The 27746-nt window shown below is 41.1% G+C and overlaps 3 protein-coding genes across 4 annotated transcripts; 2 read left to right on the top strand and 1 right to left on the bottom strand.

Moving 5' to 3' along the window:
- Positions 1-178: 178 nt before the first annotated feature.
- On the top strand, positions 179-4101 carry tmem50a (transmembrane protein 50A). Its single transcript, XM_008299067.1, has 6 exons — positions 179-588; positions 2138-2250; positions 3127-3194; positions 3455-3547; positions 3801-3861; positions 3957-4101. Exons 1-6 carry the CDS (start codon positions 487-489, stop codon positions 4000-4002), a joined length of 483 nt encoding a protein of 160 aa, XP_008297289.1. The 5' UTR covers positions 179-486; the 3' UTR covers positions 4003-4101.
- A 334-nt stretch (positions 4102-4435) lies between these two features.
- rhd (Rh blood group, D antigen) lies at positions 4436-8028 on the bottom strand. The gene is made up of 10 exons (XM_008299068.1): positions 7866-8028; positions 7359-7545; positions 7034-7184; positions 6744-6891; positions 6381-6553; positions 6054-6191; positions 5847-5974; positions 5685-5764; positions 5077-5150; positions 4436-4938 (listed from the first exon to the last, which is right to left on the bottom strand). The coding sequence occupies exons 1-10, from the start codon at positions 8014-8016 to the stop codon at positions 4912-4914; spliced, it is 1257 nt and encodes a 418-aa protein (XP_008297290.1). The 5' UTR covers positions 8017-8028; the 3' UTR covers positions 4436-4911.
- A 944-nt stretch (positions 8029-8972) lies between these two features.
- Positions 8973-24005, top strand: maco1b (macoilin 1b). 2 transcript variants are annotated; one of them, XM_008299066.1, is made up of 11 exons: positions 8973-9202; positions 10420-10561; positions 12710-12836; positions 14124-14247; positions 14893-15071; positions 16187-16748; positions 19096-19254; positions 19567-19749; positions 19880-20000; positions 20635-20809; positions 21671-24005. In XM_008299066.1, exons 1-11 carry the CDS (start codon positions 9123-9125, stop codon positions 21871-21873), a joined length of 2055 nt encoding a protein of 684 aa, XP_008297288.1. In that variant the 5' UTR covers positions 8973-9122; the 3' UTR covers positions 21874-24005. The 2 variants fall into 2 exon arrangements, with proteins under 2 accessions (XP_008297288.1, XP_008297287.1); XM_008299065.1 differs by having other exon boundaries at positions 16184-16748.
- The last annotated feature ends 3741 nt before the right edge of the window (positions 24006-27746 follow it).

Raw genomic sequence — 27746 nt, 5'->3', positions numbered from 1 at the left:
GAGGTTGTCGTTTGAGTTCCGACATTGTTTTCGGCGACTTCGTAGCAAGAAGAAACCTTCAAGGAAATGTTTGCTAGTGCCAAAGCCATGAACAAAAGAATCCGACGACGGAGGCGTTTAATCTTCGGTGTAAATACACTGTCAGTTTGTGCAACTTCTAGCTGGACACGGCGACTTCCTTGTTGTCGAGTCGACCTTTCAGAGTTGCCGTTTTACTGTGTAAATGTAGAGTTTCGGTATTGTTGGAGCTTAGTGTACATGAGCCAGGGGGCTGAGCATCATTCTTACTGTACAGCGACTGCGCACTAAACTATACACTGATTTTCTGGTTTCGGACGTCGCTTTTAGAGGAAATTCACTTCAGCTGTTCTTTATTTAAAAGTATATCTTATCCCACCTTGTGTTGTGCTGACATATCTAAGTATTTCCGTGAAGTTTTAATGTTGTTTGTTTGTGGATTTAACGCCCTTTCCCCCCCCCAGAGTCATGTCAGGATTTCTGGACGGAATCCGGTGCGGAGACTGTGAGTGTAATGTGGACTGGGGCGAGAGAAGAAACACCATCGCATCTGTAGCTGCTGGAGTTCTGGTATTTCCATTGATTTCCTTATTTTGGCCTGTCGCTAGATAACCTCTAGTCTGTTTACTCATCCACAACACATGTCATAAGAGGAAGAGGTTATTAAACTAAGACAAACACTTGTGGTGGTAGTCGTTCAAGTGATGTGGGTTTAGACAGGGCTGGAAAGTAAATTTGCTGAAGTACTTAAGCAGGTGTACTTGCTTCTACTTTCAGTACACTAACATTTATTTGACAGATTTAGGTATTTTTAAGATGAAGACTTTCTGAATTTGAATTGTGACTTTATTCAGTCATCTTACAATACAAAAAAATCAGAACAATTCATACAGTGCCAACAAGATAGTGACTGAAAAGGTATAGGCGGAAGCAAAATGCTTATATATGCCTATCCTAAGTGCTTATCATTTTAAGCTACCCTCACCAAAATAGCACGAGAGATAAAAGAAAACAAGAGGAAAACAAAACAATAACAATATGATAACAATATGAAAACTTCCTCGGAAGGTAAAACGGCCGCAAACCAACCTTTTTCCCTTCCGTGGAAGTTTTCGCACATCCTGGTGATTACAGTTTACATCCCCCCTCGGCTGATGCTGCTGTGGCCTGTTCCCTCGTTCATTGTTTCGTGTGTCAGCTTCACACCTTCCGTCTTTGGTTTTTATTTCTGGTGTCTTTAGTCTTTCATCGTTCATTGCTCCTTCCCCCTCCTTCCGCCTTTATGTGGTCTGTGGACTGGGCGACTGTGGACGTTGTGTGTTTGGACACCAGGGATGCATATTACTTAATTATTGTTGTTTTCTTGTGCTTTCTTTCTATGTTTTTGGAAACTGCTGTTTACAATAATTTCCCAGGTCTGGGATAAATAAAGTATATTCTGCTCTACAGCAAATCAACAAATCATTTACATTTATAACACTGAAAAACAGCATTATGCAATATTTCTATTTACACAAGAGATATCACTTTTTTTTTTTTGAAACAACTGAATATTACAACTTTAACTCGTAGAAAAGGTTGTCATTTGTTGTGCAGATTATTTGGCCCAAGGTTTAACGCTACTCTGAGTGTTTTTGACTTTTAATGTCTAGCAATAAGCGGTCTCTAGTTAGGGTCACATTTCAAACTGAACAGTTTTAGTTTTTCCCTCTAAACTGATCACATGGTTTAATTTCTGGAAATGTTCAAATGATCCAATTTCTCACTGGAAATTAAATGTTAAAGAAAAAAAAATTAAAACAGATTTGTAAGTCATAATTCTGTTTTTTCTACAGTCTTTTCTTATTGATCATCTTATGGCCACTCAGATTTGTCTACTGTTCAGGTGTATCAAACTGCATATACAGTAGTTCAAACCAGCAGCAGCTACAACAGTAACATGTTGTTGACCCACTGGTATGTTAGAGTACTGGCTAATAAAAGCTACTCTGAGTGTACAGTTAGCCTACTCAAAGGATCTGTGTTTCTGATCAGTATTTACTCTTGTTTTAAATGGGTAGTCTAAGGAGAACTGTTGATTCCTGCTTGTGAATGATCTAACTGGATCTTGTCATTTCAGTTCTTCACTGGTTGGTGGATCATCATCGATGCAGCAGTGAAATATCCTCTAGAGGGAGATTTTCACCATGCCTATCACACATGTGGAGTCATAGCTACGGTGGCATTCCTCATGTAAGAAGGACTTTTCAGACTCTCTGTATGATTTGATTTCAAAACAAAATCACATTTTTAAAAGGGTGCAATTTGTTATGCAGCATATTTGACCCAAGGTCTAAGCTGTTGTGTGAGTGGTTTTGCAAATTCATGCCACCTCCTTGTGCAGCAGTCATGCTTTTGATGATGCCTCATGTGATAATGCTTCATCAAATCTTTTACATGTATACACAGTGAATACTGACTGAAGTTCTTTAACAAATTAGATCACAAATCAAACCACAATCACATTGTAAGAATAATAGATGTTGTCAAAGCGTTGAAAGATGGGCACACAAGGCCCATTATTTGGTGTGTCTAAAGATCTCGAGGCCTTCCTCTGCACATGGAGTTCTTCATTGTCATGGAAAAGATGTCACGTGACTGAAGTGTAGACTTTCAGTCATGTGATAACTGGTGGTTGTGTTTGGAAGGCGGGGTTGTTACCCCCGTCTCTGGTGTTGGATGTGAGTGTCCTCAGCCATCCTCCATGACTTTGGCCTTTTCTCAGTTGGTATTGTAACCAGTGTTGGTCTAGCATTCACCAACATCTGTTTACATGTGACAGGAATGTTCATGTTAGTCATGTGACAACAACAAAACTGTCTCCATGACAACTGAGCAACTCCAGCTGCTGAGCAGGACTTGCACATGTTGCTGAAAGCTTCAGAAACAAGTGGACCTTGTGTTGGTATCTGTCTGATGTATTTCTATTTCCACTGTCATCAGATTTGGGGTTTGAGACCTGCATATCGCTTAGACTTTTATTTCATTGTTTAAATGAGCGATCAGATAAAAGTAACTTACCTGGCCGGTTTTGATTTGTTTGTGTGTTCTCTCATTTGACCCATTTAGGATAAATGCGGTTTCAAATGGACAGGTGAGAGGAGACAGCTACAGTGAAGGCTGCATGGGACAGACAGGTGTGTATCACAGAGTATTATGAACTCCTCTAATATTGACATATCCCCCCCTCCCAAAAAAACTGGATTTTCTCTGTTTCATTCTTGGCATTTTTACACTCAGCAAAAGATTTTTGAACTTCTACTTCCTGTAACCTAATTTCCTAATAATTTATTGTATCACCACTGGAATATATTGTACGTGCAGTAAAACTCAAACCAATAAAGAAGCACTGTGTCGCGTCGCCCAGTAACCCGCCCTTTCTTATCTGTTCTTGCAGGCGCTCGAGTGTGGCTCTTCATTGGCTTCATGCTGGCTTTTGGCTCACTCATTGCCTCCATGTGGATCCTGTTTGGAGGATTCGTAGTGCCTGGTAAGTCCTGTTTATCTGCTTAGCACATTGCAAGTTGTACTCCCTGTTTTGCAGTCAGTTCTGGGGTGTGCTCCTGAGAGGCATTGTACAGTTCTTAGAAACTCACAAGTGTGTTTTGATCAGTTTTATGCAGTAACTGTCAATAAATATGTTACTGTATTAAGAGAAAAAAAAAGTTGCACAGTCCAGATTTGCACAAGAATACATGCTACATAATTTTGTGACCTCTGTAAACCTGCTATGTCTTTTGCAGCGAACAAGCCTGTCTACCCTGGTATTGCCATTTTCTTCCAAAATGCATTCATTTTCTTCGGGTAAGTTTAGTCTTCCTCAGTGACGTCTTTCTTTTATTGCATTCATCAGATGAAAATATTGTGCTCATATTATCCTCACTTTGTTCTAATTTCAGGGGTTTGGTCTTTAAGTTTGGACGTACAGAGGATCTTTGGCAGTAATGGACTGTGTGTGTTGTTGTCCACGGTCACACACTCTGCTTTCTTTACTGTATGAGACAGTATGCTTCGGTGGTTATATTCTTTATATATAAACTTTTTTTAGCTTTCAAATTAACATGTTTAATTTATATAGTTTGCTGTATAATAGCTGGACCATAACTAAGCACAAATTTTCATAGATTTCTCGAAAGTCTGAATATTTTCAAATGTGGCACATCTTAAAATGGGCCTCTTTGCACTCAGATTGTGTAGCCATGTTGTTGAAATGGTTTACAACTTGTGTATAACAAAGTGTGTATTTTGGGAGCTTCGCTACCCTGAACTGTCCACATTTCCTTTAGGTAGACTTACTTCTATGACATCCTTCAATTTGAACTGTCTGTTAAGTGAAAACTCCATAAATTGTTATGGTACAACATATACCTGAGAGCAATGTTTCATAATGGTGTAAACATACATGTTTAATGAATGTAACCATATGGGTTGTTTGTATTTTTCCTGAAATAACACTATATCAGCTCAGAACCTTTGCAGTAATTCAGATTTATTGTTTCATTTCTCACACTGCTGACCCGAAGCCAACAACGATTTCACAACTGTAGGGCGTTGTTGCCGTCCTGGAGATTTGTATTGAACTGGGACACCTATCCATTTTGCTTGTGTAACACCCAAACTATCAGGTCAGTTTCTGACAGCCATGGCAACATTAAACATACTGAGCAGTCAATGAGCGTGACATTCTTCTTTCTACAGTTAAGCCTTTACTTTAACAACTGACGCCAAAAAACATCTGATAACTACTTCTCATAAAACGTAAGAATAATTGTATAAAATTATATACAGTGATATAAATAAAAACCAAAATGCTTCCAGGATTTAATCTCTTTTCTTTTTTTTCTCTCCATCTTCTTACTTGCGCACAGCAAGATTGGGAAACTGCAATACAAGAAAACACATTTGGTATTTAAAGTGCAACACAGCACATATAATTCAGCACCACTATAACCATTTTTGTTTACTGTCAAAAATATTTTCAGATTAATCTTTTTCTTCTTGGAGTTATTGCTTGCATACCTCCCAGAATGCTTGATCATCAAAGCATTTGTTGTTTTGTGGGGGTCTCCAGAAGCTCCACTTGAGTAGCAGTCCTTTAAACAATGATGTAAGAAATGGGCTTATAAAACAGTATTAATATGCACCTGAAGCTCTCATCCTGCAAATTGTTGCACACCGTAGAATGAGGTTATTTGTGCATATATCACACATTACTTTCTGCAACAGGAAAATGCAAAGCAGGCCATAAAGGTGGAGTGTGCATTTTCAGCCTCACATCTTTTTTTTTGTCAGATTCAGTCTGCTAACTGTAGGTTCTGTGTGCGCTGAAAAAGAAATTTGGTGTTTGCACGCTGCCCTGGTTCTGTAAATAGTAAATAAAGGGGCGTGGATAGATCCCCACAGCACTATTCAAATGTGTTCTGCGCACAAGTGCGAACATGCACAGGACGCATTTGAACAGGGGAAAGCGCGCAGTGAGAGTGAGGGGGGCTGTAAACCTGATACGTGTTAGCTACTGCTGTCAACAAAACTACTGACGCCACTTTTAATCAAAACCTCTAATTTCAGGATCATGCCAGGCTGCTCAGAGTAAAAACAAAAAAAAACTTACGAAAGCAAATACATACCTGTCACAATTCCCACGGACAAACTAATGGTGATGGTGATGAGGAGAGTACAAATGTGAAATACAGCAAACCAGATAGCCCTAAACGATGAAGAACAAATTACACACTGTGTTGCACTTTATGCGTGCTGCAGTGCCGGTCACATGATGGATGCATGCTTACGTCGCGTGATCATCGCTGTCTTTGATCTGCAGGAGAAGATGTGATAGCCATCCCAGTAGACCAGGGAGTCCATGTGTGCTCAGAGTAGCACAGGTGTCATGGCACTGAAATGCAAGTAGCATGTGGATCTGGAAAACAAGAAGTTATCAGGGGTTTAGATGTAGAAAGTATTAACCAAGAGGTAACTGTCTATGCAGGGATAGGAACCTTAAGATACTGGAATCCAATGGTTGATATAATGGCAGCAGTGAATCCAATTGTCATGGCTTCCCATGGCTGATGAACTGCTGACATGGAAACCCCGACAGCAACACCACCTGCAAGCATGCACGACTGCATCTGAATCTGATCCAGGAGAGAAGACATAAATCAGACCTCGCTAATGTCAAGCATGATTACTAGATGATTAATTCCTTGATTTGTGGGTGGTTGTCATGGCCCAAGAAAGACACCAGTCTTTTTAGTGCAGCTTATCATGACTTTGTAGACAAAGTAGCACAATATTGTGTTCACTTATCAAGTGTTCAATCCTACCAGGTTGAGTTTTCCCTTAGGATGTGAGAGCAGAGACACAGCAGCTGCTGTCACAGCACTAACAGCCAGGGCCAGGTAGGTGCTGCACACGGCCCCCAGCTTCCTCCCAGGAGTACGATCATCCACAAGGATCGAGTTAAAAGTGGGCCAAAACATCCAGAGAAACACAGTCCCTGGAGAACAGAGACAACAGATAGAAGAATTTATTTTCAGATGCAGAAGGGTTTTGCTTTTCCAAGGTGGATGTGTGCTAAAGCAGGGTATGAAATTAAATATCCACTTGATCCAGTAGATAACCCATTTGCTAAATCTCTACAAACCCAAACTAGAAGTAACATCAGAAAAGCAAAGCCTACTATTCACCCAACATGGAGAACAATCCTGTTTTCCTGTCAAATTTTTCTTTTTCAAATCGCAGCTCTGAGCCTTTCCGATAAAGGATCCATGAAAGCACGAGCCCAAAGAAGGAACCAAAGATGTGAAGCAGCATGATGCCGTTCAGAGGTCGGACCTGCAGACAGTCAACATTACCATCAGCAAATTACAAACAAAAGCAGGAAAACTTTGCACAGCATGTGCTGTGTAGCGTATGGTGAGGATATGCTTGGCCCTAATATTTGATGTAAAGGTGAAACACACAAACAGTTGCTTACCTTTAGGAGAGTCTGGAGGACCCACTCATTCAAGACGAACCCTGACACCTCCAGCAGGGCAATAATGATGAGTTGGACTGGGTTGGTCTTCCCCAGCACGGCTCCAATTGAAATGAGAACAGAGGCTGTGCACATCTCAGCCACTACCAGGCTACATCAAACATTACAATCAGTAAAAATAGGATAATGAAAGCATACACTAGGTTTCACATATTTTGAGGACTAGTCAAAGCGGAGAAAACATTTCTGTTAATTAAGTGATATGCTTTTCTTATAGGCTATACACAGTTTGATTTGTCACTGAAATGACAATGTGACATCCTACCTTCTCAAATTTATCCTGATCTTCCCTGTGTAGTACCAGGACTCAATGCCATTCAGTGTGATTGCCCATTGAGTAGCCATGACAGCCACTAGGAGGTTGAACCCAGAGCCGCTGAAACCATACCGCACCAGAAAAGTGCACAAGAAGCCAAAACCTAGAATCACCATCACATTCACATCCTGGAACTCTGTAAAGGAAGATAAGCTCTAGGTTAGGAAAAACTGTCAAATACAAAGCAGTACAAAACAGCATCAGTTGACCGCCATGCTGTATTGCATCAAGTCAACACCAGCAACAATAAGCTTATCAATGCCCAACAGTAAAAACTGCAGCTCCTCCCCATACTCTTGGATTCTACTGTGTTTATATTTGCCTTTGAAGCATATTTATGAAGCTTAAAAATGTATATATTTTTAGAAACAAGCTTTTAAAATTGAACATCAAGTGCCAACTTTTCAGCCCCCAGTGTCTCAGCCTCCTCTCCCTTCCAGACTCATAAAAACTCACCTGGATAGAAGTTGCTGAAGGTTTTTTCATTCACTTTTACACTGCTGTCGACTTCAACGAAAAAGGCATATATGGTGATAAACCCTGCCTGCAGAAAAAGCAGCAAAGGTGCCAAACGGGAGCGCAGACTTGGTGCGTACTTGGGAGCCATTGGAGATGTTTCATGCGTCCTTCTCTTCCAAAAGACGCGCAGAAGTTGCGCGGACGCTTTGAAAATGGGCGCAACCCCAAGCAGAGCTTTTGGCTTTTATCAGCTGCTGGGCATGAAAACGTCTGTCGTGAGTGATTGTTGATTTAGACGCTTGAGAAAACAACAATGTTGTAATGCATTTTTACAAGAGGATTTGGGTCATGAAAATGTCTATTTTGTGCATATTTGCATGTTAGAAGAAAGTCATTATTAGAAAAGCCTCTCTTTATGGCCTATTTCCAAGACAAAGAACAAAATGCAGTATTATTAGCCTTACAGACAATCCGGTAAAAAATAAAAAATAAAAAACGCCCTGATAAAGCTCATCATATCATAACTGCAGCACTCACTTTTATTTTAAAAAACGCACGCGCGTGCACACACCGTGCACGCATTTTAACCTGGTAACAAAACATAGATGGCATTCAGCGCCTTGGGGCAACTCTGTCAATGAACCTCTCACAAAGGCCCTGATATAAATAACCCCCGTATGTTAGAATGGGTGTTTTTGTATCAGACACAAAGAGAATCTTGTCCCAAAGACTGCATATTTTCTGCTCATAACAAACCAAAGGCAAAAACCTCAAAGAACAAATCCCGCCTCCGCGGCCAGCGGATTGGTCAATCTGCGATGCCCGATTTGTCCACAAACATTTGATTGGCTGAGCTGCGAGACGTTCCACACACAGCGGCCCTCGCCTCCTCGCTCTCCCCCGTTGTAATTGGTGGAGCAGACGCGAGCGAGTGGCCACGGTGTGATCTCATTGGCTCCCCTGTGTGTCAGTCAGAGAGAGGGGCCCCGGCGGACAGGCTGATTGGATGATCCAGCCGTCTGACAACTGGACGTACGTAAAATACAGCGCGGTTTGGGCTTATTGAGCCTGCGCTAACAGAAAAAGAGGAGGTTCCCGAATAGAGTCTTTTATTTATTTCTTTGTTTCCAGTGGGGAAAAATAATAACAGCGACATTTACCACAGGCACTTTATTTATTATCTTTGTCCGTATACACAAGAAAACTGGATAAGATTACAGTGGTGACTCGAAGGCCAAAGCCAAGGGGAGGAGGATGAAGCGGCGCAATGCGGACTGCAGCAAACTCCGACGGCCGTTAAAACGGAACCGAATCACCGAGGGTATATACGGCAGGTAACTTATATGGAGCCTGACGGAGGGGTCCTCCTCACGGCAGTAATTGGGGGCACTGAATGGCGATGCTTGCGGCTTCATAGCTGCAGAACGTACAACTTCCTAACGTTACCATTGATACCAATGAACTGCCAGTCCTAGATAGCCTGTTAACCGAGCTAGCTGCTAGGGGTAGCTTAGTGTATGCTAGCTGTATGTTTTCGTTGTACACTAGCAGGTAACGTTAGCTGTGAAGCTAACTGTAGCGCTAGGCCCCAAAACAGCCTGTTTTGAATCATGTCATAATTTATCTTTAACAGCAACGTTACTGTTTGAAATGCATGGTGGTATATTTCTGAATATTGCTTAACAACCCCGACTATCTACAATTTATTCACGTCAGTTGTCATCTGCAGGTCGTGTCAAAATTAGCTGCTTCCCTGTTAGCAAAGGTAACTTAGGTCAGCACTACAGCAGCTTTGTCTGCCAACATCATCACATGAGCCTTACTTATACAACACTGTTGTAAGCTATGTTAACATCGGTCAATAAAACTGCAGCCAGTTACTCTGTCTTCTAAGGGGCTCGTGTTGTTGTATAAAGTTGGGGAAACTTAGCAGCTGCTTGGTTGTTCTTCCTAGCCACACCTGACAGGTTGCACCTCTGTGTGACTTCCTATGTATCAGATAAGCCAAACGTTAAAGGCCACTACTTACACACGTGGCATGAGTGTCTAGAGATGTGGGGCAGTGCTTGAATTATTGAACAGGTGCCCCCTATCACAGATCACTCATGCTTTGAGATCAAAGAACACCCCTACTGAGTCACTTTCAGAGGCTCAGTGTTGTAACACATAAAAAGTCGACTGTGATCAAATATATCTATCTTATTAAACAGACATGAGTTGTACTGCAGAATAGCACCAGTAAGACCTTGCAACAACTCAACCCTTAATAAATAAATATACTGTACTTTGACACTGTTGTTGTCATGTCCAAATGTTCAAAGTCGCATTATGTAGTACCAAATCCACGTGCACATACAGACCTTTTTCAGAGTTCATTCATCCCTCACTATTGCTAACAGTAAATATATGCAATATATTTAGCGCATAGAGCAAAGATGAGAGCCATTCTCATTAGAACAATTTTTACGTGCCAGTATATAAAAAATACTTTCAAAATTTGATGTTAGTTTGTGTTGAAAATCTGGTTAATCAAATGTTTCTTCTCTTTTAGTACCTTCTTGTACCTGAAGTTCCTGGTGGTGTGGGCACTGGTGCTACTGGCAGACTTTGTACTTGAGTTCAGGTTTGAGTACCTCTGGCCATTTTGGCTCTTCATCCGGAGTGTGTACGACTCCTTTAGATACCAGGGGCTGGTGAGTAGCTACAGCCTAATATTTCTTATGCTTTTATGAAGGTGATGAAAGACCAAGGTCTCAGATGGAATTCTGATTCTCCGTAGAAGCATGTATAGTCTTTGAAAACTGATGCAGAGGAGAAATTGGGGCTACCATTTGGTCAAAGACGTGACGGTGCATGCACCTCCCAAATTTCAGCTACATGTTGTGCTGACTTGTGTGTGAGGCAGGTTGTTTGGTGGACTAGCTCCTGTCAGGTGGCAGGTTTGAAATACAGACAAAAACAAATATACTACATACAAGCTTTAGAAGAAACGCATATATATCTGCTCATGTGAGAATCATAATTCAAAATCTTTTAAACCATTTGTCTTTTAAATACCCAGATTTGTTGCACTAGATTAATCAATACAGCAATGTGCTATAATTATGTACTCAGATTATTTTTCTGTTTTGATTTTCCCATTAAGAGGAATAAGTTCATCAGTATAAGTATTTTTTTTAAACATTAGGTGAGGGGGAAAAAATGAATGCAAGTTGGATAAACCAAGCTAGATGACCAAGTACATATGTTTAACTGCAACAGAAAGAAGAAGAATCATAAGGACAGGGTATGGCTTTAACATCAGTGTGATGCAATGAAAAGAAAGCTCAGCACACAGTTCTGCATCAGTGTATTCAAGTGATTAAATCCAAACCCAGACTATAGATGAAAGTGAAAGGAAAAAGTCTAAATAATGTACAACATTTTCCACTACTGAACTATTAAAGATTATTTGTAAAATATAGATACTCGTGATGTAATGGACCATAGTTAATCTGTGATTTGTATGGACCCTCATGGTTCGGCACACGTGAACCATGGATTAGTTCAAAAGTTTTACTGACGCAATATACAGTAAAGTAACTAAAAAAGATCTCGGAGAGTGCGGCCCTCCACCAAGGCCAATGCTCTTCTTCTCAATTTTACAGGAAGTGATCTGGATTCACACAAAAATTTAGCCAGCCATGTGCTACCTCTTCACCAACTTTCATAAAATTCAGCCTGGTGGTTTCGTGTTATCCTGTTTAAAAATTAAGACTGACAAACAAAAGGCACTTAAAACATACTCCTTCCTTGGCAAAGAATAATTCATTAAAGCTCAATGCAGAGTTACTGCAAAGCTGCAGTGGCGAGACACAAAGCAGCATCCAAAGCCATAATACAATCTGAACTGTGAGTTCTGTGAGCCGTCGCACCCCTAATAGATACATGTATGCAGTAAGATACAACAAAACCTGTCTTATTGCCTTAACCAAAAAAATAAACAACTTTTTGATGTAGTACTGTGCTATGTATGTGCATGTAAAAATAGTCTGTTATTCGCATTTGTAAGACAAAAGTGACAATGTCAGATGACCCAATAGCCAGGTGGTTCGGGCACATACAGGGGCGGTGAGCCTCCAGTTTGATTCCTAGCTGCTCAGACTGTTACTGCATGTCACTCCCCTGCTGTCTCTCCAATATTTCCTGTCTCTGCTCCTGTCTAATAAAGGCGAGGAAAAATGCAAATTTCAGTCAATTTGCTGAAAGTTCAGTTGAGTCCTACTACAGTTTACAAAACAACATGTTGTGTCTGCCTTAATCTTGTTTGCTGCCTCTTAGGATCAGAGCACTCATCTGACATACAAGCCACAGATCTCATCAGGCTTGCAGCTCGTCACTCTGCTTGATACCTACATCTGTGTCAATGTTAATTTGTCTTAGTTCTTATTTTGCCTTCAGTCCGTTATTAATGCTGGGCATCTTGTTCTTGTTGAAATGTGTTTGCTAGTGTATATGTGTCTCACAGAGCGGTGAGAATGCAAGAACCAAAAACGTCATATTCATCTGTCCCTTAATGAGATTAATGAAGTGTGGGCTTTATTTACCCAAATCCAGGTTACTTCTACGGATACAGCTAATATATGGCAACCAGCCTCCTGTCAAGTGGTGTCAAGCCAGTTGTGTGCCTGTGCACTCTTGACATGTTTTTTTTCTTATTAAGGGAGCTGTTTGCATTTTTATACATAGTGGGCTGACCTTGTCATTTGCTAGACATGAGTGTGAAATACCAACAAGGTCAAATAATGTGCATCTCTCTTTCCTGCATAGTTTATCATAACCACCTTTCCTCTCCCCAACAGGCCTTCTCAGTATTCTTTGTGTGTGTGGCGTTTACCTCGGACATCATTTGCCTCCTCTTCATCCCAGTGCAATGGCTATTCTTTGCTGCCAGTACCTATGTGTGGGTGCAGTATGTTTGGCACACAGGTAAGGCCATCCTGTGTTAAGGTGTCTTGATATTTCTAACTTTAAATGCTACACACAGGCAGTGAGAAAATGGAAAACATTTGATATATATTGTAAGTTAGAAATAAAAGCTACCTCGTGGCTCTCTATTTCTCTTTGATAGTGCAAACATAACAAAAGAGGGAAACTTCTTGTTTATGTTTGTGATGGACTATTAAGACAAGTCATCATTTTTAGTCAAAGATGGTGCTCATTCTTAGAACAACTTCCCCTCAGTGCTTCATGGAAAAGCAGGTGTGAAAAGTGTTGTGTAATGCCCATGCACATTGTGTTATCTTATTTACAAATAGTTGGCTTCTTTCTTAGAATTTTGCTTGGTGAGTGTAAGTGAGCTTCGCCCTGCGGATTAGCTGTCAGTCTGATTTAGCGGCATCCCCGTGTGTTGACCAAAGGCCAGGTGTCAGATTGAAATCCTAGTGCCCGTTGGGGGAGGGAGAAGCAGAGTGGTCCCCAGTTGCTTTCTGAGCTCTCCAACTTTACTCACCAGTGACATTGAGAACCATAGGATGTCACACGGGTATTAATATCTCGTACCACTCCACAGCCTGGTGGTGAATGTGTGAGTCTGTTACAGCCAAGGAGACAATGGCTAGTGTCTATAACATGACCGCCCTGTGTGTTCATGGATAAGGATGTGTCAGTAGAAACCTGCAGCGTGTAGAGAAGTTGAAAGTTTTTATAAAAGCATGATCTCTCTGCCCTGATCATATGTGAGCGTACAGAAAGGCTTTCCTTTAGTCAGGCGCTGATGCAGTTTGACCAAAGAACATCTCACAGTACCTGATGAGTTTCAGCCTTTACAACAGGTCAAGTGTTATTTAGGATCATTGGACCATTCATACAATTCACGTGAAATTTATGGAGTGTGTTTATTAACATTCAAGATCACAAGCACAGGGAGGACTTTCTCACAACAGGAAGGGAAACTCTATTATCTCCTGACAATGTCTGTATTCCAAAAAACATTTTTTCTTTTTAATTATTATTTATTTGGAACAGTCAAATTGGGTGTGGTGTCATCCAGAAGGTGTTTTACCCATGTTTATCCGTCTTCCGTCCCAAATGCGTCTGACGCAGCAGATATTCGACTCTATTTTATAAGTTTAGCTGTCTATGCTCGTGGCATATAGCAATCATATTTTAAAATATTTTATACACCTTGTGACACTTTTATCCATACAGTGTATGTGTGATGCCAAGGTCTGACCTCTTTGTCCTACTTTGCTCTGTCTTTTTTTTTTTTTCCAGAGAGAGGGGTGTGTCTACCCACGGTGTCTCTATGGATACTCTTTGTATACATAGAGGCAGCCATCAGATTCAAAGACCTGAAGAACTTCCACGTGGACTTGTGTCGTCCTTTTGCTGCACACTGGTGAGCCACTGTTCTGTTTGAACTTGAGCCAGTCGATCCATGTCTTCGACAGACAGGCTTCGGCTGTGTAGGTTTAGCACCTGGCGAATGTGTCAGCCTGGTGCAGAGGGAGAATGTGAAGTAAAACAGCATGATATGAACAAATTCAAATGGTCACACTGCTTCATTCATTGCTAAATCACTGTGGGTCTCTTGATTTTCTTGATTTTGCTCAAAGGAGTATGTGTACAAGTGAGAACTACTGTGTCATGTTTGAAGGCGTTTTCCACCACTGAAATTATGTGACAACTGATCATCTGCCTATTGGTCTGTCAGTATGAAGAGATGGCAAACAAGCAAACAGTCTGGGCATTCATGAGAAATCCTGAAAGAGGTTTTAAGAAGCACTTCTACAGTGTATGGTCATGTACTGCATAACAGTAATAGAAATATGCAATTTTAATTTATAGAGTCCAAGAGCTTTTAGCATTGTTACCCTGTATTACCCGATGTTGTTTGGATGCATAGTATTATGAAGAATTTAAATCATTATTAATTTAGTCAATTTGACTCTGTGTGGCTTTGATTGAGTCAGTACTTTGTCATTTTGATCTATGACAAGTGACCTTATCTGTGTACATTTTGTGTCTGTCTGTCTGTCTCTAGCATTGGCTACCCGGTGGTCACGCTGGGCTTTGGCTTCAAGAGCTACGTAAGCTATAAAATGCGCCTCCGGAAGCAGAAGGAGGTGCAGAAAGAGAATGAGTTTTACATGCAGCTCCTACAACAGGCTCTGCCTCCAGAGCAACAGATGCTTCAGAGGCAAGAGCGAGAAGCAGAAGAAGGTAGGATTCAATCCCATGAACACTGTATACACATACATGTAATAATTGCTTATAGGTGGGCTTGTAATAATATACTTTAAGTCCACTGTCTTTGCCTCACTGACTTGTCTGTACTGACACATTTCAAAAAGTCCGTCAGTGATTTGGTGATTTGGTCTTGTAAGGTCCTGTGGCACTGCTCCAATGGTGGAATTCTGTTGCTATTTTTGTACCTGTACCAGTTACCTATTGTAACTGTTATGGTTCATGAAGGCCCCATTGAGTATAATTAACTTCCTGTTTGAGTTATAGTCATAATCATCCATAGCTTTATTTAGATTTTATTAGGTTTGTGCTCAGGGGATACAGTTTCCTAGAGGTTTTGGTCCTGCTAATGTGATTTAATGGATGGCAATTAAATTAAAACAGAATTATCTTCTTAATCACAACTAGGCTTTTATTCAGCTCCTGTAGGTTCATCATGCAACTATTTAGGCAAACAAGTTACCATTAGGTCAACATATGCAGTATATGCTTTGCCATTCTATCCAAAGTCTGTGGTTGCAGCTGCACCTGCCTCACAGTTTAAATAAACACACTATGCACACAATGATCACAAGAGACTCTAGTCAGTGGGTGGGATTAGATAAAGATATGGAAGAAGGGTTAGGAGAAATTGGTGCAAAACAGTCAACATTGCTGAGCTGAATGGTTTGTAATTAACCAACCTCCATCCATCCATTCATTGTCTATACACCACGTTATCCTCTGTTGGCTGGAGCCTATCCCAGCTGACTCAGGGTGAAGGCAGGAGACACCCTGGACAGGTCACCAGTCTATCACAGGGCCTCGTGGAGAGACACACAACCAAGCACACTCGCATTTGCACCTACGGACAATTCAGCAAATCACCAGTCACCAACCAACATGAAAAAGACAAAAATAACTGAGAATGTAACACAACTATGTGGTTCCTCGTGCAGTTTGTAACCGCAGCCCCATTTTACACAAGTAACACTAAATGTAAATCATCTGTCCATGCTCACATTGGTTACCTGATGTCTACGAAATAACTCTAAATATTGTCAAATATTTAATTTGTATCTTTCTCCCTTTCCTCTTTATTCATGCAGCAGCAGCAGCAGCTAAAGGAATATCTGAAGTGGACACACCTCCAGTGTCACAGAATGGCGCTCCAGCCAATAAAAAGACATCGGCACCACTGCCGGAGCTAGAGTATAGAGAAAAAGGGAAAGAGGGAAGGGGCGGTGGGGAGGCTAAAAAGCAACACAACAGCAACAGCATCCTACCATCATCAGTGGACTCTAAACTCCAGGAGATGGAGTATATGGAGAACCATATGAACAACAAGAGACTGACCACAGAGCTGGGCAGCACAGAGAACCTGTTGCTTAAAGAGGACAACAATTCTTCCTGTTCCTCCTCATCATCATCATCCTCCAAAAATTACAAAAATGCTAGCAGCAATGCCGCGACGCTCAACTCCTCGCCCCGTGGCCATAGTGCCACCAACGGCAGCGTACCCTCCTCTGCACCATCATCTTCTTCTTCCACGGGGAAGAACGAGAAGAAGCACAAGTTAGCAGTGGGAAAAGGGACATCAGGTGGCTCCCACAGGGATCCCACAGACAACTGTATCCCCAACAACCAGCTGAGCAAACCAGAAGCACTTGTTAGGTAAGAAGCACATGTGCAGACACAGATGGGTTTATCAAGACATGCACTCATTAAGCTTTACCGTATTATATTTCAAAAAAGAAACACAGATAATATATATGGTCATGTATCATGCAATGAACTATTTTATGAACTGGCCTTGACTTTTAGTGCAAATGTCTCAAACTTTAATGTTTCTTCCTCTTGAGACTGGGGATGTCCTGGTGACCTTTTTTCTCAGCTGTGCACATTTAGAGCAGACCTGTGTTCAGTTATTATTTTCCAACTGTCTTAGCACTGAACAACTCTGTGTTTGAAAAACATGACCTGCATTACTGTAAACCGATTGTATTTTGCAAATATTTCTGGTCAAAAGAAAATCGTCTGTGAGGATCTTATGTGGTACGAAGGTTTAAAGAGGATTTGAACTACCTCTCAAAACAGCTCATCCAAAAGTAGCACTTTCAAAACATGGTCTAAGTATTTTTTCTTTGAGTGGGGTAGGAGGTGTCTTGCATTGCTTGCTCCTACATCCTGGCGCATCATGAAGTAAGACTCTGGCAGGCTACGGTTTATTTCATGACTTGTTGATTTTATGCTTCATTTAAAAGCTAAATCGTTCAGCGTTTTTATTGCGTGCTCTAGGCCTGATCGATTCATGGAACATGTGTAATAGCTATTTTCCTGAAAGCTGCGATTTAATTGGCAATATATTTTCTTTTAATGTCGAGCTTCTGTTGCATATTTATTGTGTTGTAGATTTAAAATATGATGGAAGAATGATAGGATGAAACGCGTGACTGTCAGACAAGGAGAACGGCATGAATTTGTGAAAACATTGACATGATAATTCAATTTGTGGCTGTTAAATAATAGGACTGGGCTTATGTCAGCTGAGCCACAGTGTGCAACCACTTGATCAAAGGGCTCAAGATCCTTATAGGTTTCAACCTCTTTGAATTAAAGAAAATTGTATTACAGCTTTAGCCACGCCCTATATATCTGAAATTGCACACATTTTTTAAATTGCATTGTTTTAAATTGTGATTTTGATTAGAGATGGATTCATTGTTAAACCCGAGAGTGCACTAGTTAGCTTTTGACAGCTGGTGCACCTGGAACAAACAATAGATCAGAAGTTGATCGTGCTTGAAAAGGGATCCATCTGTAAATGTCCAGTTGAGCCACTATTCTGCTGGTCAGTTTGTGACCACTGTGATATAACAGACATCAAGAGCAGAGCCGTAGAGTTCAACATGAAATCACGATTTGAAACGGTGCAATTAGCAAATTGCAAAGGCTGCATTTTAGGATATGCACTCTGCAGCGGGTCTGAGCCAGAGTTTAAACTGTTGTGTCAATGGTTTTAAATTCATGCTGACCTCCTTGTGTAACAGTCATGCTTTTCATGCTGTCTCATGTAGTAAAGCTTTGTTTTAAATGTATCGCTCAGTGATTATTGAACTGAAGCTTGCGGTTAAAAAAAAATTGCAATTTGATATTTTCCCCAAATTGTTCAGCCTTTACAGAAACTGCAAAAAGCAAACAGGTGATTACTTAATCCTGTTTATGGTGTGTTTTAATTGGACTTAGGGTTTTTAAAAATGCCGAAGATGTCTTTATAATCTTTAGCATGAAATATAGTGTAGTGCCAACTTAAGAACACGTACTGAATTTATGAGTCAGGTCTCAAGTGTAAAAGATGGATTGATGCAAATATGGTAGTAGCAGTTAATAAATGTCAGAGCAACAAGGCATGAAGCCCAGTATCTGTCATTGTTTTAGAGCCTCCTTCCTGGATGTGTTCTCAGTCTAAGAATTTGTAAGTTGTTTATTTTGTGCAGTAAAGCTATTTGATGCATTTTTTTTCTTGGTAACCGTCTCAGATAATGATAAACAAAACTACACAAATTTACACCAAGATCTCTAGCTTCAAAGTCCCCTTTGATGTTTAGATTGTGTCTTTTAGAAAATATGCAGAAAGGGACACTAGGACTAATAATAATCTGTTCTATAAGGAGGACATGGTCATGTTTATGAAGCTTCCATCTGCCACCAGCTCCTGCTTCAGAGCTTCAAGTATAGAATGAAAGTTATCACCATCTTCTATAACACATTTGAAGTTTTCTTGCACTTTCTTATGCTGTGAATTTAAATCATTTAAAAGACTTAATCTTATTCATGTCTGTCTAACTGAATGTGAATATGCCTTTGCTGCAATGGCCGGACCATTAAGATACAACAACTGGAATCATGTATCCATAGTATATATATGTATTAATGCTGAGGTATTTTCTTTAAAACCAGGATTAGTGCTCTCTGAGCAGCATGTAACTTGTCTTGTGTGTTCACATTCTACCCTGGACAGATTGGAGCAGGATGTTAAGAAGCTGAAGGCGGACCTGCAGGCCAGCCGGCAGGTGGAGCAGGACCTACGCAGCCAGATTGGCTCGCTGGGCAGCGCTGAGCGCTCCATACGAACTGAGCTGGGCCAACTGCGCCAAGAGAATGAGCTGCTGCAGAACAAGTGAGTGGTGCTGGTGTCTAATGTGTGTAAGGCTAGGTTAGTTATCGCTTTGATTCAGGATTATTGGAAATATTAAGTTAGTTTATTGTCATGCACCCTGCATTTTAGAATGACATGATGACCTGTTTATGAAACTTAAATATCTAGCTGAAAGGTTATTTTTATCAGTGCAGAGTTTAAATAAATAAATAAATAAATAAATAAAAGTCTAGTCAGTGGTTGAAACATAGTATTGGTACGAAATACGTATCGTACCTTCTCATATTTGCTTTTTGCTAATGTGCTGCTCTGTAATGTGTCTTCATACACTAGGCTCCATAATGCTGTGCAGGCAAAGCAAAAGGACAAACAGGCAGTGGGCCAACTGGAGAAGAGGCTGAAAGCAGAGCAGGATGCTCGAGCTACTGCTGAGAAGCAGCTCGCAGACGAAAAGAAGCGAAAGAAGTTAGAGGAGGCCACAGCAGCCAGAGCAGTAGCACTAGCAGCAGCATCCAGGTAGGTGCACATCCGAAATTTAAAATTAAGTTTCTAAAAAACAATTGTTGGCATTTAAAAGCATTCACAACCACTTTTTTTTTTCTTTTTTTTTTTAAAATACTCTATCCTTTTTTTTTTTTTCTCTCAGAGGGGAGTGCACAGACACGCTGCGGCGGCGGATCACTGAATTAGAAACTGAGTGTAAGAAATTATCAATGGACATCAAACTAAAGGAGGACCAGATCCGAGAGCTTGAATTAAAAGTGCAGGTACGTTTTTTTTTTTTGTTGTTGTTTTAAAAATGACTTTAGCTGTAGTTAAAAAAAAAAAAAAAAGGCTAAAATGTTCAGTGCTGTGGTGATGCCAGGTTCTGTGTGCATTTATTTGTTTATTCAGTTGTGTAATGACAGCAGGTTGTGTGCTCATTACATTTTGTGTGCACATACGTCAGACAGCACACTGGAAGCCAAACAAACAGCCAGCAACAGGCGTCTGCACAGATTTGTACATACAAATACCAAGAGAAGCCTTTCAGTGACACGTGGACACACTTCATTTACTTAACAGCACTCTTGCTGAGCTCCATTTTTATTTACATTGAAAGATTTCTCAGACTTCATTTTCCATTCACATCTGTTACGGAAATCTTTTGGAATATTTTTTTTGTAAAAAGCACATCATTCTGCCCTGTCCGACTGCATTTCTTCTTTGCCACTTGATCCTAGCAAAAAATTCCATGAAAGCAAATGTCAGTCTTTATTTATTTCACACAGTGTTTATATAGTCCTACCAGCAGGCAGTGTCTGCCCAGGAAAACATAAAACATTCAATCAGCGGTATCCTAAAGCCACCAGTCATAAAGCCTCCTGACCTGACCCTAACTGTTTCTTCTCCATATTTCAGGAGCTTCATAAATATAAGGAAAATGAAAAAGACACAGAGGTGCTGATGTCAGCGTTGTCAGCAATGCAGGACAAGACCCAGCACCTGGAGAACAGCCTGAGTGCAGAGACCAGGATCAAACTGGACCTCTTCTCCGCACTTGGAGACGCCAAGAGACAGCTGGAGATTGCACAAGGTACACAAAACGCTCACACAGACACCATATTTACAGGGGTAATCAGAAAGTTCTCTGCCTGTATGCCTCATTTAAACACCATACCTGTCTTCACCTTGTACAGTGATACAGTGCTCCCAACACTTGTTAAGCTCCCTCAAAGTCCTGTTATGTAAACATGTCAAGCACCATCTGCACTGAGCACTGAATCTCATAACTGTGTCAGAACTTGAACTTGAGTTTCATTTAGCGAAAAGGGAATCAGTCACAACGAGCGAAATTTAGCAAGGTGAGTGGGGAGCGGCAGATTGTGTAACGTGATTGGTTGCATGGTGCATTAAAGCACTCACAATCCATCATGTGACAGTTCAGGTCATTTGTGCTGAACTTTCTTCCTCAAACACATCAGGACGTCACAGTAGAACTCTGCTTTGTGAATCCAACAGTGAAAGGTGAAGCATTCTCCTGACCCGATGTCCAGTGTCCAGCTTTGGAAAATTTGTTCTCCTCCTCTGTGAAAACTGCTGTTTCTTCTCTTGGCCTTAGACCAGGGATGATCCTTGACATGAAAGCCGGATAATCTCGTCTGCCCACTGACACGGAATGTTACCTTTCCTTCTCTTGTCCAGTTTGAGCTCCATGGAGAAATCCCCAATGCGCACCTACCAGTGTTCACTACCACAATTGTAACAGGTCCTGCCATTGATAGTGCAGCGTCACACATCCTCTTGTGTCATGACACTTGCTGCTCACACATGCTACACGTGTGTCATCATGACGTGCTCCGAACAGTATCCGAACTTTCTGATCACCCCTCATACAGTGTGACTTTGTTCTGTTCTCAGGGTCATCTTGGACTGACATGTTGACATCTGTTTTCAGGTCAGATCCTGCAGAAGGACCAGGAGATCAAAGACCTGAAGCAGAAGATTGCCGAAGTAATGGCCGTCATGCCCAGCATCTCCTACACAGCCGACACCAGCAGCATGACTCCCGTGGCCCCCCACTACTCCTCAAAGTTCATGGACACCAATTCCTCCGGCCTAGACCCCAACGCCTCCGTTTACCAGCCACTCAAAAAGTGAACGCTTCGTCCCGCCCCTCCCTCCTTCCCCTCCATCCATCCTCCCATCATTTTTACTTTTTCCTGCAGGCCCACCACCTTGCGGCTGAGAACTTGTTTTTTTTTTTGTTCTCTCCTTGCCAGGTCAGAAGGATGTTGTATTGTGTGACTGTATTTGTTGTAGTTAAAACAAAAGACAAAAAAAAAAATTTAAAACGGACATCCCACGTCAACTAGGAAGCCCCAGTTTTTTTTTTTGTTTTCTCTTAAGTGTCTAGTGAAACCTCACAGAATCGGGTATGTATCTTCATCTCAAGGGTGTTGCTCTCCCTTTCCCTTCAACACCGCAACCACTTACCTGCTCCTTGACCCTGGGAAGGAGCTGCTGTATTTTTTTTTTTTTAGGTTCATTACTCGCTCCTAAAATTGGAAAACAGAGTTCTCCTTCATCATACAGCCTGACTTGTGTCCCGATTTTTTTTGACAGATTGTTATTCTCCCAAAATAGTATGGCGACATCTGTACAACCAGAGGAATGTAGTGCAAAGATGGCACAGACTCACCCCTGTTTAATTTATTATTTGAATCTGCAATCAGACACCAAATTAAGCCTGCTCTCAACTGCTTTGAGGTGTGGTGGTAAATAGTCTTTAAAGTGTATGGTGTGGTTCTATTTGTTCACTTTAAAATTCATGTGTTGGTTGCAACAAGCTGGAAAAGAACGTGCGCTGTAAGCAGAGACCTTAAAATGAAATGAACCCAAGCAGTTGCGAACGCATTAGTGACAACAGTTTTGGTTTCTCCAAACCCATAGCTGGTTGTGTTTTCTGAAAGAGCTTTGCGCTGACAGAGTGCAGCAAGAGACGTCTGTGCATCTAAGTGCACAGCTTCTCGGTGCTCTGCATAATCCTTCAACAGTTGTCATGATCACAGTGCCTTGAGTTGAGGACATAGAGTGAGTTTGATAGTGAGATACCACCCATACCTTCCGAATTAGTTGTGAAGCTTCTGGCTAAGCTGGAAAGGATAAGAATTTGACTCCGCCCAGTCAAGTGGGACAAAGTTCCCTTCGGACACGGATTTGTTTTTTTGGACTGCCTTCTGATTTCCCCGCTGGTGGGGAAGCTGATCATCGTGCGCATTCGAGGGCAGCCTTGTCCCTTCTCATACAAAATCACATTTACCAGATTCGTTGGACGACACCAAATCCAAGAATTTTAATTTACTCTATTTACGTAATATGTCAGTATGTTGACATGATGGTAACCACCACAGCCCCGTCACATGTCCTAACAGAAGCTCATCTCTGCTGCTGTTAAACCCCAAATCCTTTGGTTTAGCTGCTGCCCCCTCCTTTCTTTCTGATTCCCATTTAAAGTTGCACTGTAGAAAAACATGCTGTTTGAAAGGGAAACTCGTAAAGATGGACTGTGCAATGTAAACGACACTTTGGAAACGCCAGCTTTAATGTTGCAGTTCAGATAATTTAATTTAATTAATCTTCCACTTCAGTTTGTGTGCCAAGACTGGAATGCCTGTTTCTCTAGTTATGTGTTCAAGAATGTACTGCAGATACATTGGCTGACATGTTTGTCAAATATCCGGCTGAATATCACTTAATGGAAGTTTCTGTTAAGCAGGTAGAGAAAGTGGTCACCTGTTTGTAGTAGACTGTAGTTAAAAGTAAGGGACTAGAAAGTCAAATTTCTTTTCATGAATGTTACAGTATTTGCAACGTCAGGCAAGTGGCTGTTATGAAGCAGTTTTCCTTACTCCTGTTTCTGGTATTAATGTTCTTTTCCTGCAGGGAGAAAATTGCTTGAGTCTGATGTGGTTTCACCATCATCTGAAATGGTCATTGTTGTGCGTGTGGTTTTCACCTACTTTATATGGAGAAGCTTAATTTTTTTTTTCTTTTTCTTTTTTTCTTTTTTTGCTCAGATTGCTGTCATTGGCTTCTTGAAAAAAATGTTGTGAAAATTCCAGTTTAGTCAGTTGTTTGTTCAACTGATTGTCGGAAGTATAGAGAAGTGTTTTTGTTTGTTTTTTGTTTTCTATGCCCACAGTCACTGTTCTGTTTTCCCCCAGGTCTGACCTTGGCTGCGCTCTCGCTCTGTGAGGTTTACAAGGAATAAACATTTTTTTTCTTGCAAACTTGACTTTTCGCTGCTTGTTGCTGTTGCCTTGACGATGTGTCTTACAAATATCAGAAAACTTGACAGCTTCATAAGCTCACTTGGTCTACACAGTTTGTCATTATGGTTATTTCGGCTTTGGGTTGAGACCTGAAGTATTAAATCTCAAAGGAGCGTTTAAGTCTTGAGGTGCATGATGGGAAAGTTAAGATATCTCAGCCTCTAGTGCTTCATTTCTGCCCATTTGGTTTTTAACCTGTCTCCTTGGAGTCTCTCAGCTTTAAGAAAGTGTAATAGAAAATGTAAAGTGGAACCATGCCACCTTCTAAAGGAACATAAGATATTTCTGGTTCCTTTGTTGATCAACGTGATGCTACATTTTTCTACACCATTATGGCTCAAATAAAACAAACAATCAGCTATGGATTGCATTATGGTTTAAAATTAGAATATGAAGCTTGAAGTCCTTTATTAAATTGCTAATCTGACCCTTTTTCTGTTTTGGAGATTCCCAATATGCACCAGCATCTTAGTGCCACTGGGAGGCAGTGCCCATCCTCATAATACCAGTTAAAGAGATTATCCCTGTTCACACTAGCTCTGGTTATTAACGCTGTCAAGCACTGTAATTCCTTCTTTTCATGACCACAAAATCCCATTCAGCTGTGACAAAAGGAACGTATGAATAATTTGCTCATGACAACCACTGATCTCCACTGATCCAAACATGCATACTGCGGTGCTTCCTCCTCGGTGCTATCCAGCAGGATTGGTAGGTAGATGAAGTCAGAAGTGTGCTCCATTTAAATAGTGCCCGAGGGGGGGAAACGCTGTTCTTTGGCGCTCAAGCTGAGCATTTAAGCACATTTCTCTGCACTCCCTCTTTGTCCACATTTCAAATTCAGACGGATTCACCGTCAGGGAGCTTCTGGTGCTCCGCTGACCTCTGGGCTTAAGATTTGATGGAACCATGAAAGAGAGCAAATAATGAGCTTCCACACATTTTTGATTGGAGTGATAATTCCTCTAATGCATTTGAATTTTTTTTTTATTATTTTTGTGTTGGGGGAGCGGGGAGAGACAGAATCCCATCGCAAGGACACTGCATTTCAATGAGAAGCCCTCCGCTCAGCAGTCTGTCACATGCCAGGCTTCCCCCAAACACGCTTGATTAACCTGCACAGCGAGACAAATGTGGGCAAAGCTCCTCGCTCATTTTCTCTGCATTAATCGTTGTCTAGGTTAGGCATAAATTTGTTTTACACTCCATCCTCGGTATTTTATTCATTTATTTATTCCTCTCCTGGTTCCAATTTGGCACCACGCTGTCTGGCAGAGTCAAGGCTGTGGAATTAGCAGATTATAACAGTCCTTTTCTAGCAGACGACATTTGGCGGAGCTTTACTCACGGTGCCACTCGGCCTCGAGAACCTACAGTAAATCCAGCTGTTTGAAGAGAAGACGAGGCGTAAATGAGAAATTCCAGGTGTAGCTCTCCTGTTTCTCTTGACCTTCTCAATTAACATAAAGTCCAATTTGCTTGGTGGAAACACACTTTCCCTGCCTCCGTCCCTCGTGGATTACGGTGAAACAGATAAAAAATGAATTAGTCTCCCAGAAGATCACTAAAGATACAGTGGATTTGCAGCACAGGTGCATAGATGTGTGCAGATATACTCCCATGGCTGATGCTATGAGGTTGCTTACTTGCATTTATCCCTCTATGTAATTAAATCGTGTGTATTTTGGCGTCCAACCTCCAGAGTTGAAAATCACCTCTGCTGAACCTTAAGCAACCTGCTTCACCCTTCATGTGTACTTTCTTCTCTCCCCACCAGCAGGAACTCACTGATATTTTCTTGCCAAACACACCTGCTGTAGCATTACCCATGTTGCTGCTTTAACAGTCAAGGTATGTCTTGCACGCTTGAGCAACTGGCAGATTTACAAGCTGAGTGCACTCCTTTGTCTCACGTCTTTCAGTGAAGCCTGGTTGTAGCTGCCAACGCAGAAACGGTGATTTGAAAGGAATGCACCTGCCTGAGCACAGAGGGGTCGTTTAGTTTACACTGATGCACTGATAATTCTCGCCGGAGTCTCTTTTTTTTTTTTTCTTGTGCAGAGAAAAAAAAAAAAATCCAGTCCTGTCACTGCTAACTGAGCATCGGATTCACAATAGCGGTGGTGTTGCCTAATATGTTCCTGGGGACGTATTAGCCTGTTCCACTGCTTTCTCAGAGCTTGTCATCTCCTATGAAATCTGGTTCTGTGAGATTTTTTGCGAGCCATTCTCTTGAGTGATTCAGTTTAGGGTGATTATGTAAGCGCAGAGAAAGTCAGCGGAGAAATTCAGCTTTTAAGTCTTGTAGTAACTGACCTAAAACACTACTATTTTAAATCTTACTTTCAAGTTATTATTTTTTTTCATCTCAATGCAGCCTTGTCTAATGCTTTACAATCAACAACATTACAAATCAACAAATAACACAAAAAATACAATATGCTGCAGATTTATTGTAGTTGGTACTCAAATCTGATTGAGGTTTGACTTTGGGTATGATAGCCCTCTTATGAAATGCTGTTTACATGCGAAAGGTTGCTAAGGGTCAATTTGATCTCAGAGGAATTTCATAACGTCAGAAGTGTCCTTTTCACCTCCGAGCATTTATTTTTAATCATGCTCAATATAACATGAGTTCCTCTTGGCCGGGCTTCCTCTTCAGGACTGTGGAATGAGCCATCTTTGCCTGCGGTCTAGATCTCCCAAGATTCTTTTCCTTTGCTCAATAAGAACTTCATGGCTTGGTGAACAATGACTCACTGACACAATACGTCTGTTCCAAAAAGAACCTCTTACATCCTTCCTGCCCCGCAGCTGCTGGCTGTGTGATACCGGAGAGTACGATGGCAGAATATGAGGGCAGAGGTTACAGGCAACAGAGCATGCAAGCTTAGAAAATAAGGCTGTTATATGAGAGCATTTGGCTTGTAAAAGGCACCATAGAGACCATAGGTGTGGATTTAGTGTGAACGTGAGAGGTCCACTCTGATGAAAGTTTGCATCACCGTACGCTTCATTTTCTGCATTCTGGTCAGTTTTTATGGTCAAGTTTGTGATTTTCTGCCTCACTTTTTGGTGGAAATGTGAAAAAACAAAATTCAAGCACGAGTCGACAATTCAAAATATATCATAATATCATGTATTAATGTTGTTGGGTATTCTGTATTGCTTTCTAACACTTACTATCCTGTAGATCACCTTTGCTTAGTTGTTTAACATTAGCCCTGCTGAGTCAACACACATATCAGCATGATTTACTCTTGTGTACTCTTATTCAGGCTTTCGACTCTTTAGATATCCATGCTCCAACTAATATGAGACATTTAAGTGAATTGATAAACCCCTGGACATTTATAGCTCATGTGTGTTTCATCAAGATTTCTGTTCATGATAAAAAAAAACAAAACACAACTTTCTGCACATTCAGAACATATCCTGAAACTCCTACTAAAGAAAAAAAAGAACCTGCTTCTGTGGGAATATATGAATCAATGCTTTCTTTCATGTTTTTGTTGGTAGGGGCATGAATTCTAAATGTTTATTCTGTCAGTGCCATCTCATTTCACCTTTGCCACAGGTGGCTCAGATGTCTTTGTGAATATCTGGGACCCACTCAAGAAGAAGCAACTGTGTCGGTGCCACAGTGCTCGCCTCCTCCTGTATGTATAAGAAAGGAGGATGCCATCTTCGTCCCCAGAT

The sequence above is a fragment of the Stegastes partitus genome, unplaced genomic scaffold (assembly GCF_000690725.1).
Source record: "Stegastes partitus isolate 25-593 unplaced genomic scaffold, Stegastes_partitus-1.0.2 Scaffold1377, whole genome shotgun sequence".
NCBI classification, from domain to species: Eukaryota; Metazoa; Chordata; class Actinopteri; family Pomacentridae; genus Stegastes; species Stegastes partitus.
The sequence above is the reverse complement of the archived record's forward strand: the minus strand, read 5'-3'. Positions and strand labels throughout refer to the sequence as shown.

Coding starts and splice junctions, on each gene's coding strand:
- rhd (XM_008299068.1), bottom strand. CDS start 8,016: ATGGCTCCCAAGTACGCACCAAGTCTGCGCTCCCGTTTGGCACCTTTG. Junction 5,975..6,053: donor TTGGATTCCAGTATCTTAAG/GTTCCTATCCCT, acceptor CTTGTTTTCCAG/ATCCACATGCTACTTGCATT. Junction 5,151..5,684: donor GTCCGTGGGAATTGTGACAG/GTATGTATTTGC, acceptor CATTGTTTAAAG/GACTGCTACTCAAGTGGAGC.
- maco1b (XM_008299065.1), top strand. CDS start 9,123: ATGAAGCGGCGCAATGCGGACTGCAGCAAACTCCGACGGCCGTTAAAA. Junction 14,248..14,892: donor CGTCCTTTTGCTGCACACTG/GTGAGCCACTGT, acceptor GTCTGTCTCTAG/CATTGGCTACCCGGTGGTCA. Junction 20,001..20,634: donor AGCTTGAATTAAAAGTGCAG/GTACGTTTTTTT, acceptor TCCATATTTCAG/GAGCTTCATAAATATAAGGA.
- tmem50a (XM_008299067.1), top strand. CDS start 487: ATGTCAGGATTTCTGGACGGAATCCGGTGCGGAGACTGTGAGTGTAAT. Junction 589..2,137: donor CTGTAGCTGCTGGAGTTCTG/GTATTTCCATTG, acceptor TTGTCATTTCAG/TTCTTCACTGGTTGGTGGAT. Junction 3,548..3,800: donor TGGAGGATTCGTAGTGCCTG/GTAAGTCCTGTT, acceptor TGTCTTTTGCAG/CGAACAAGCCTGTCTACCCT.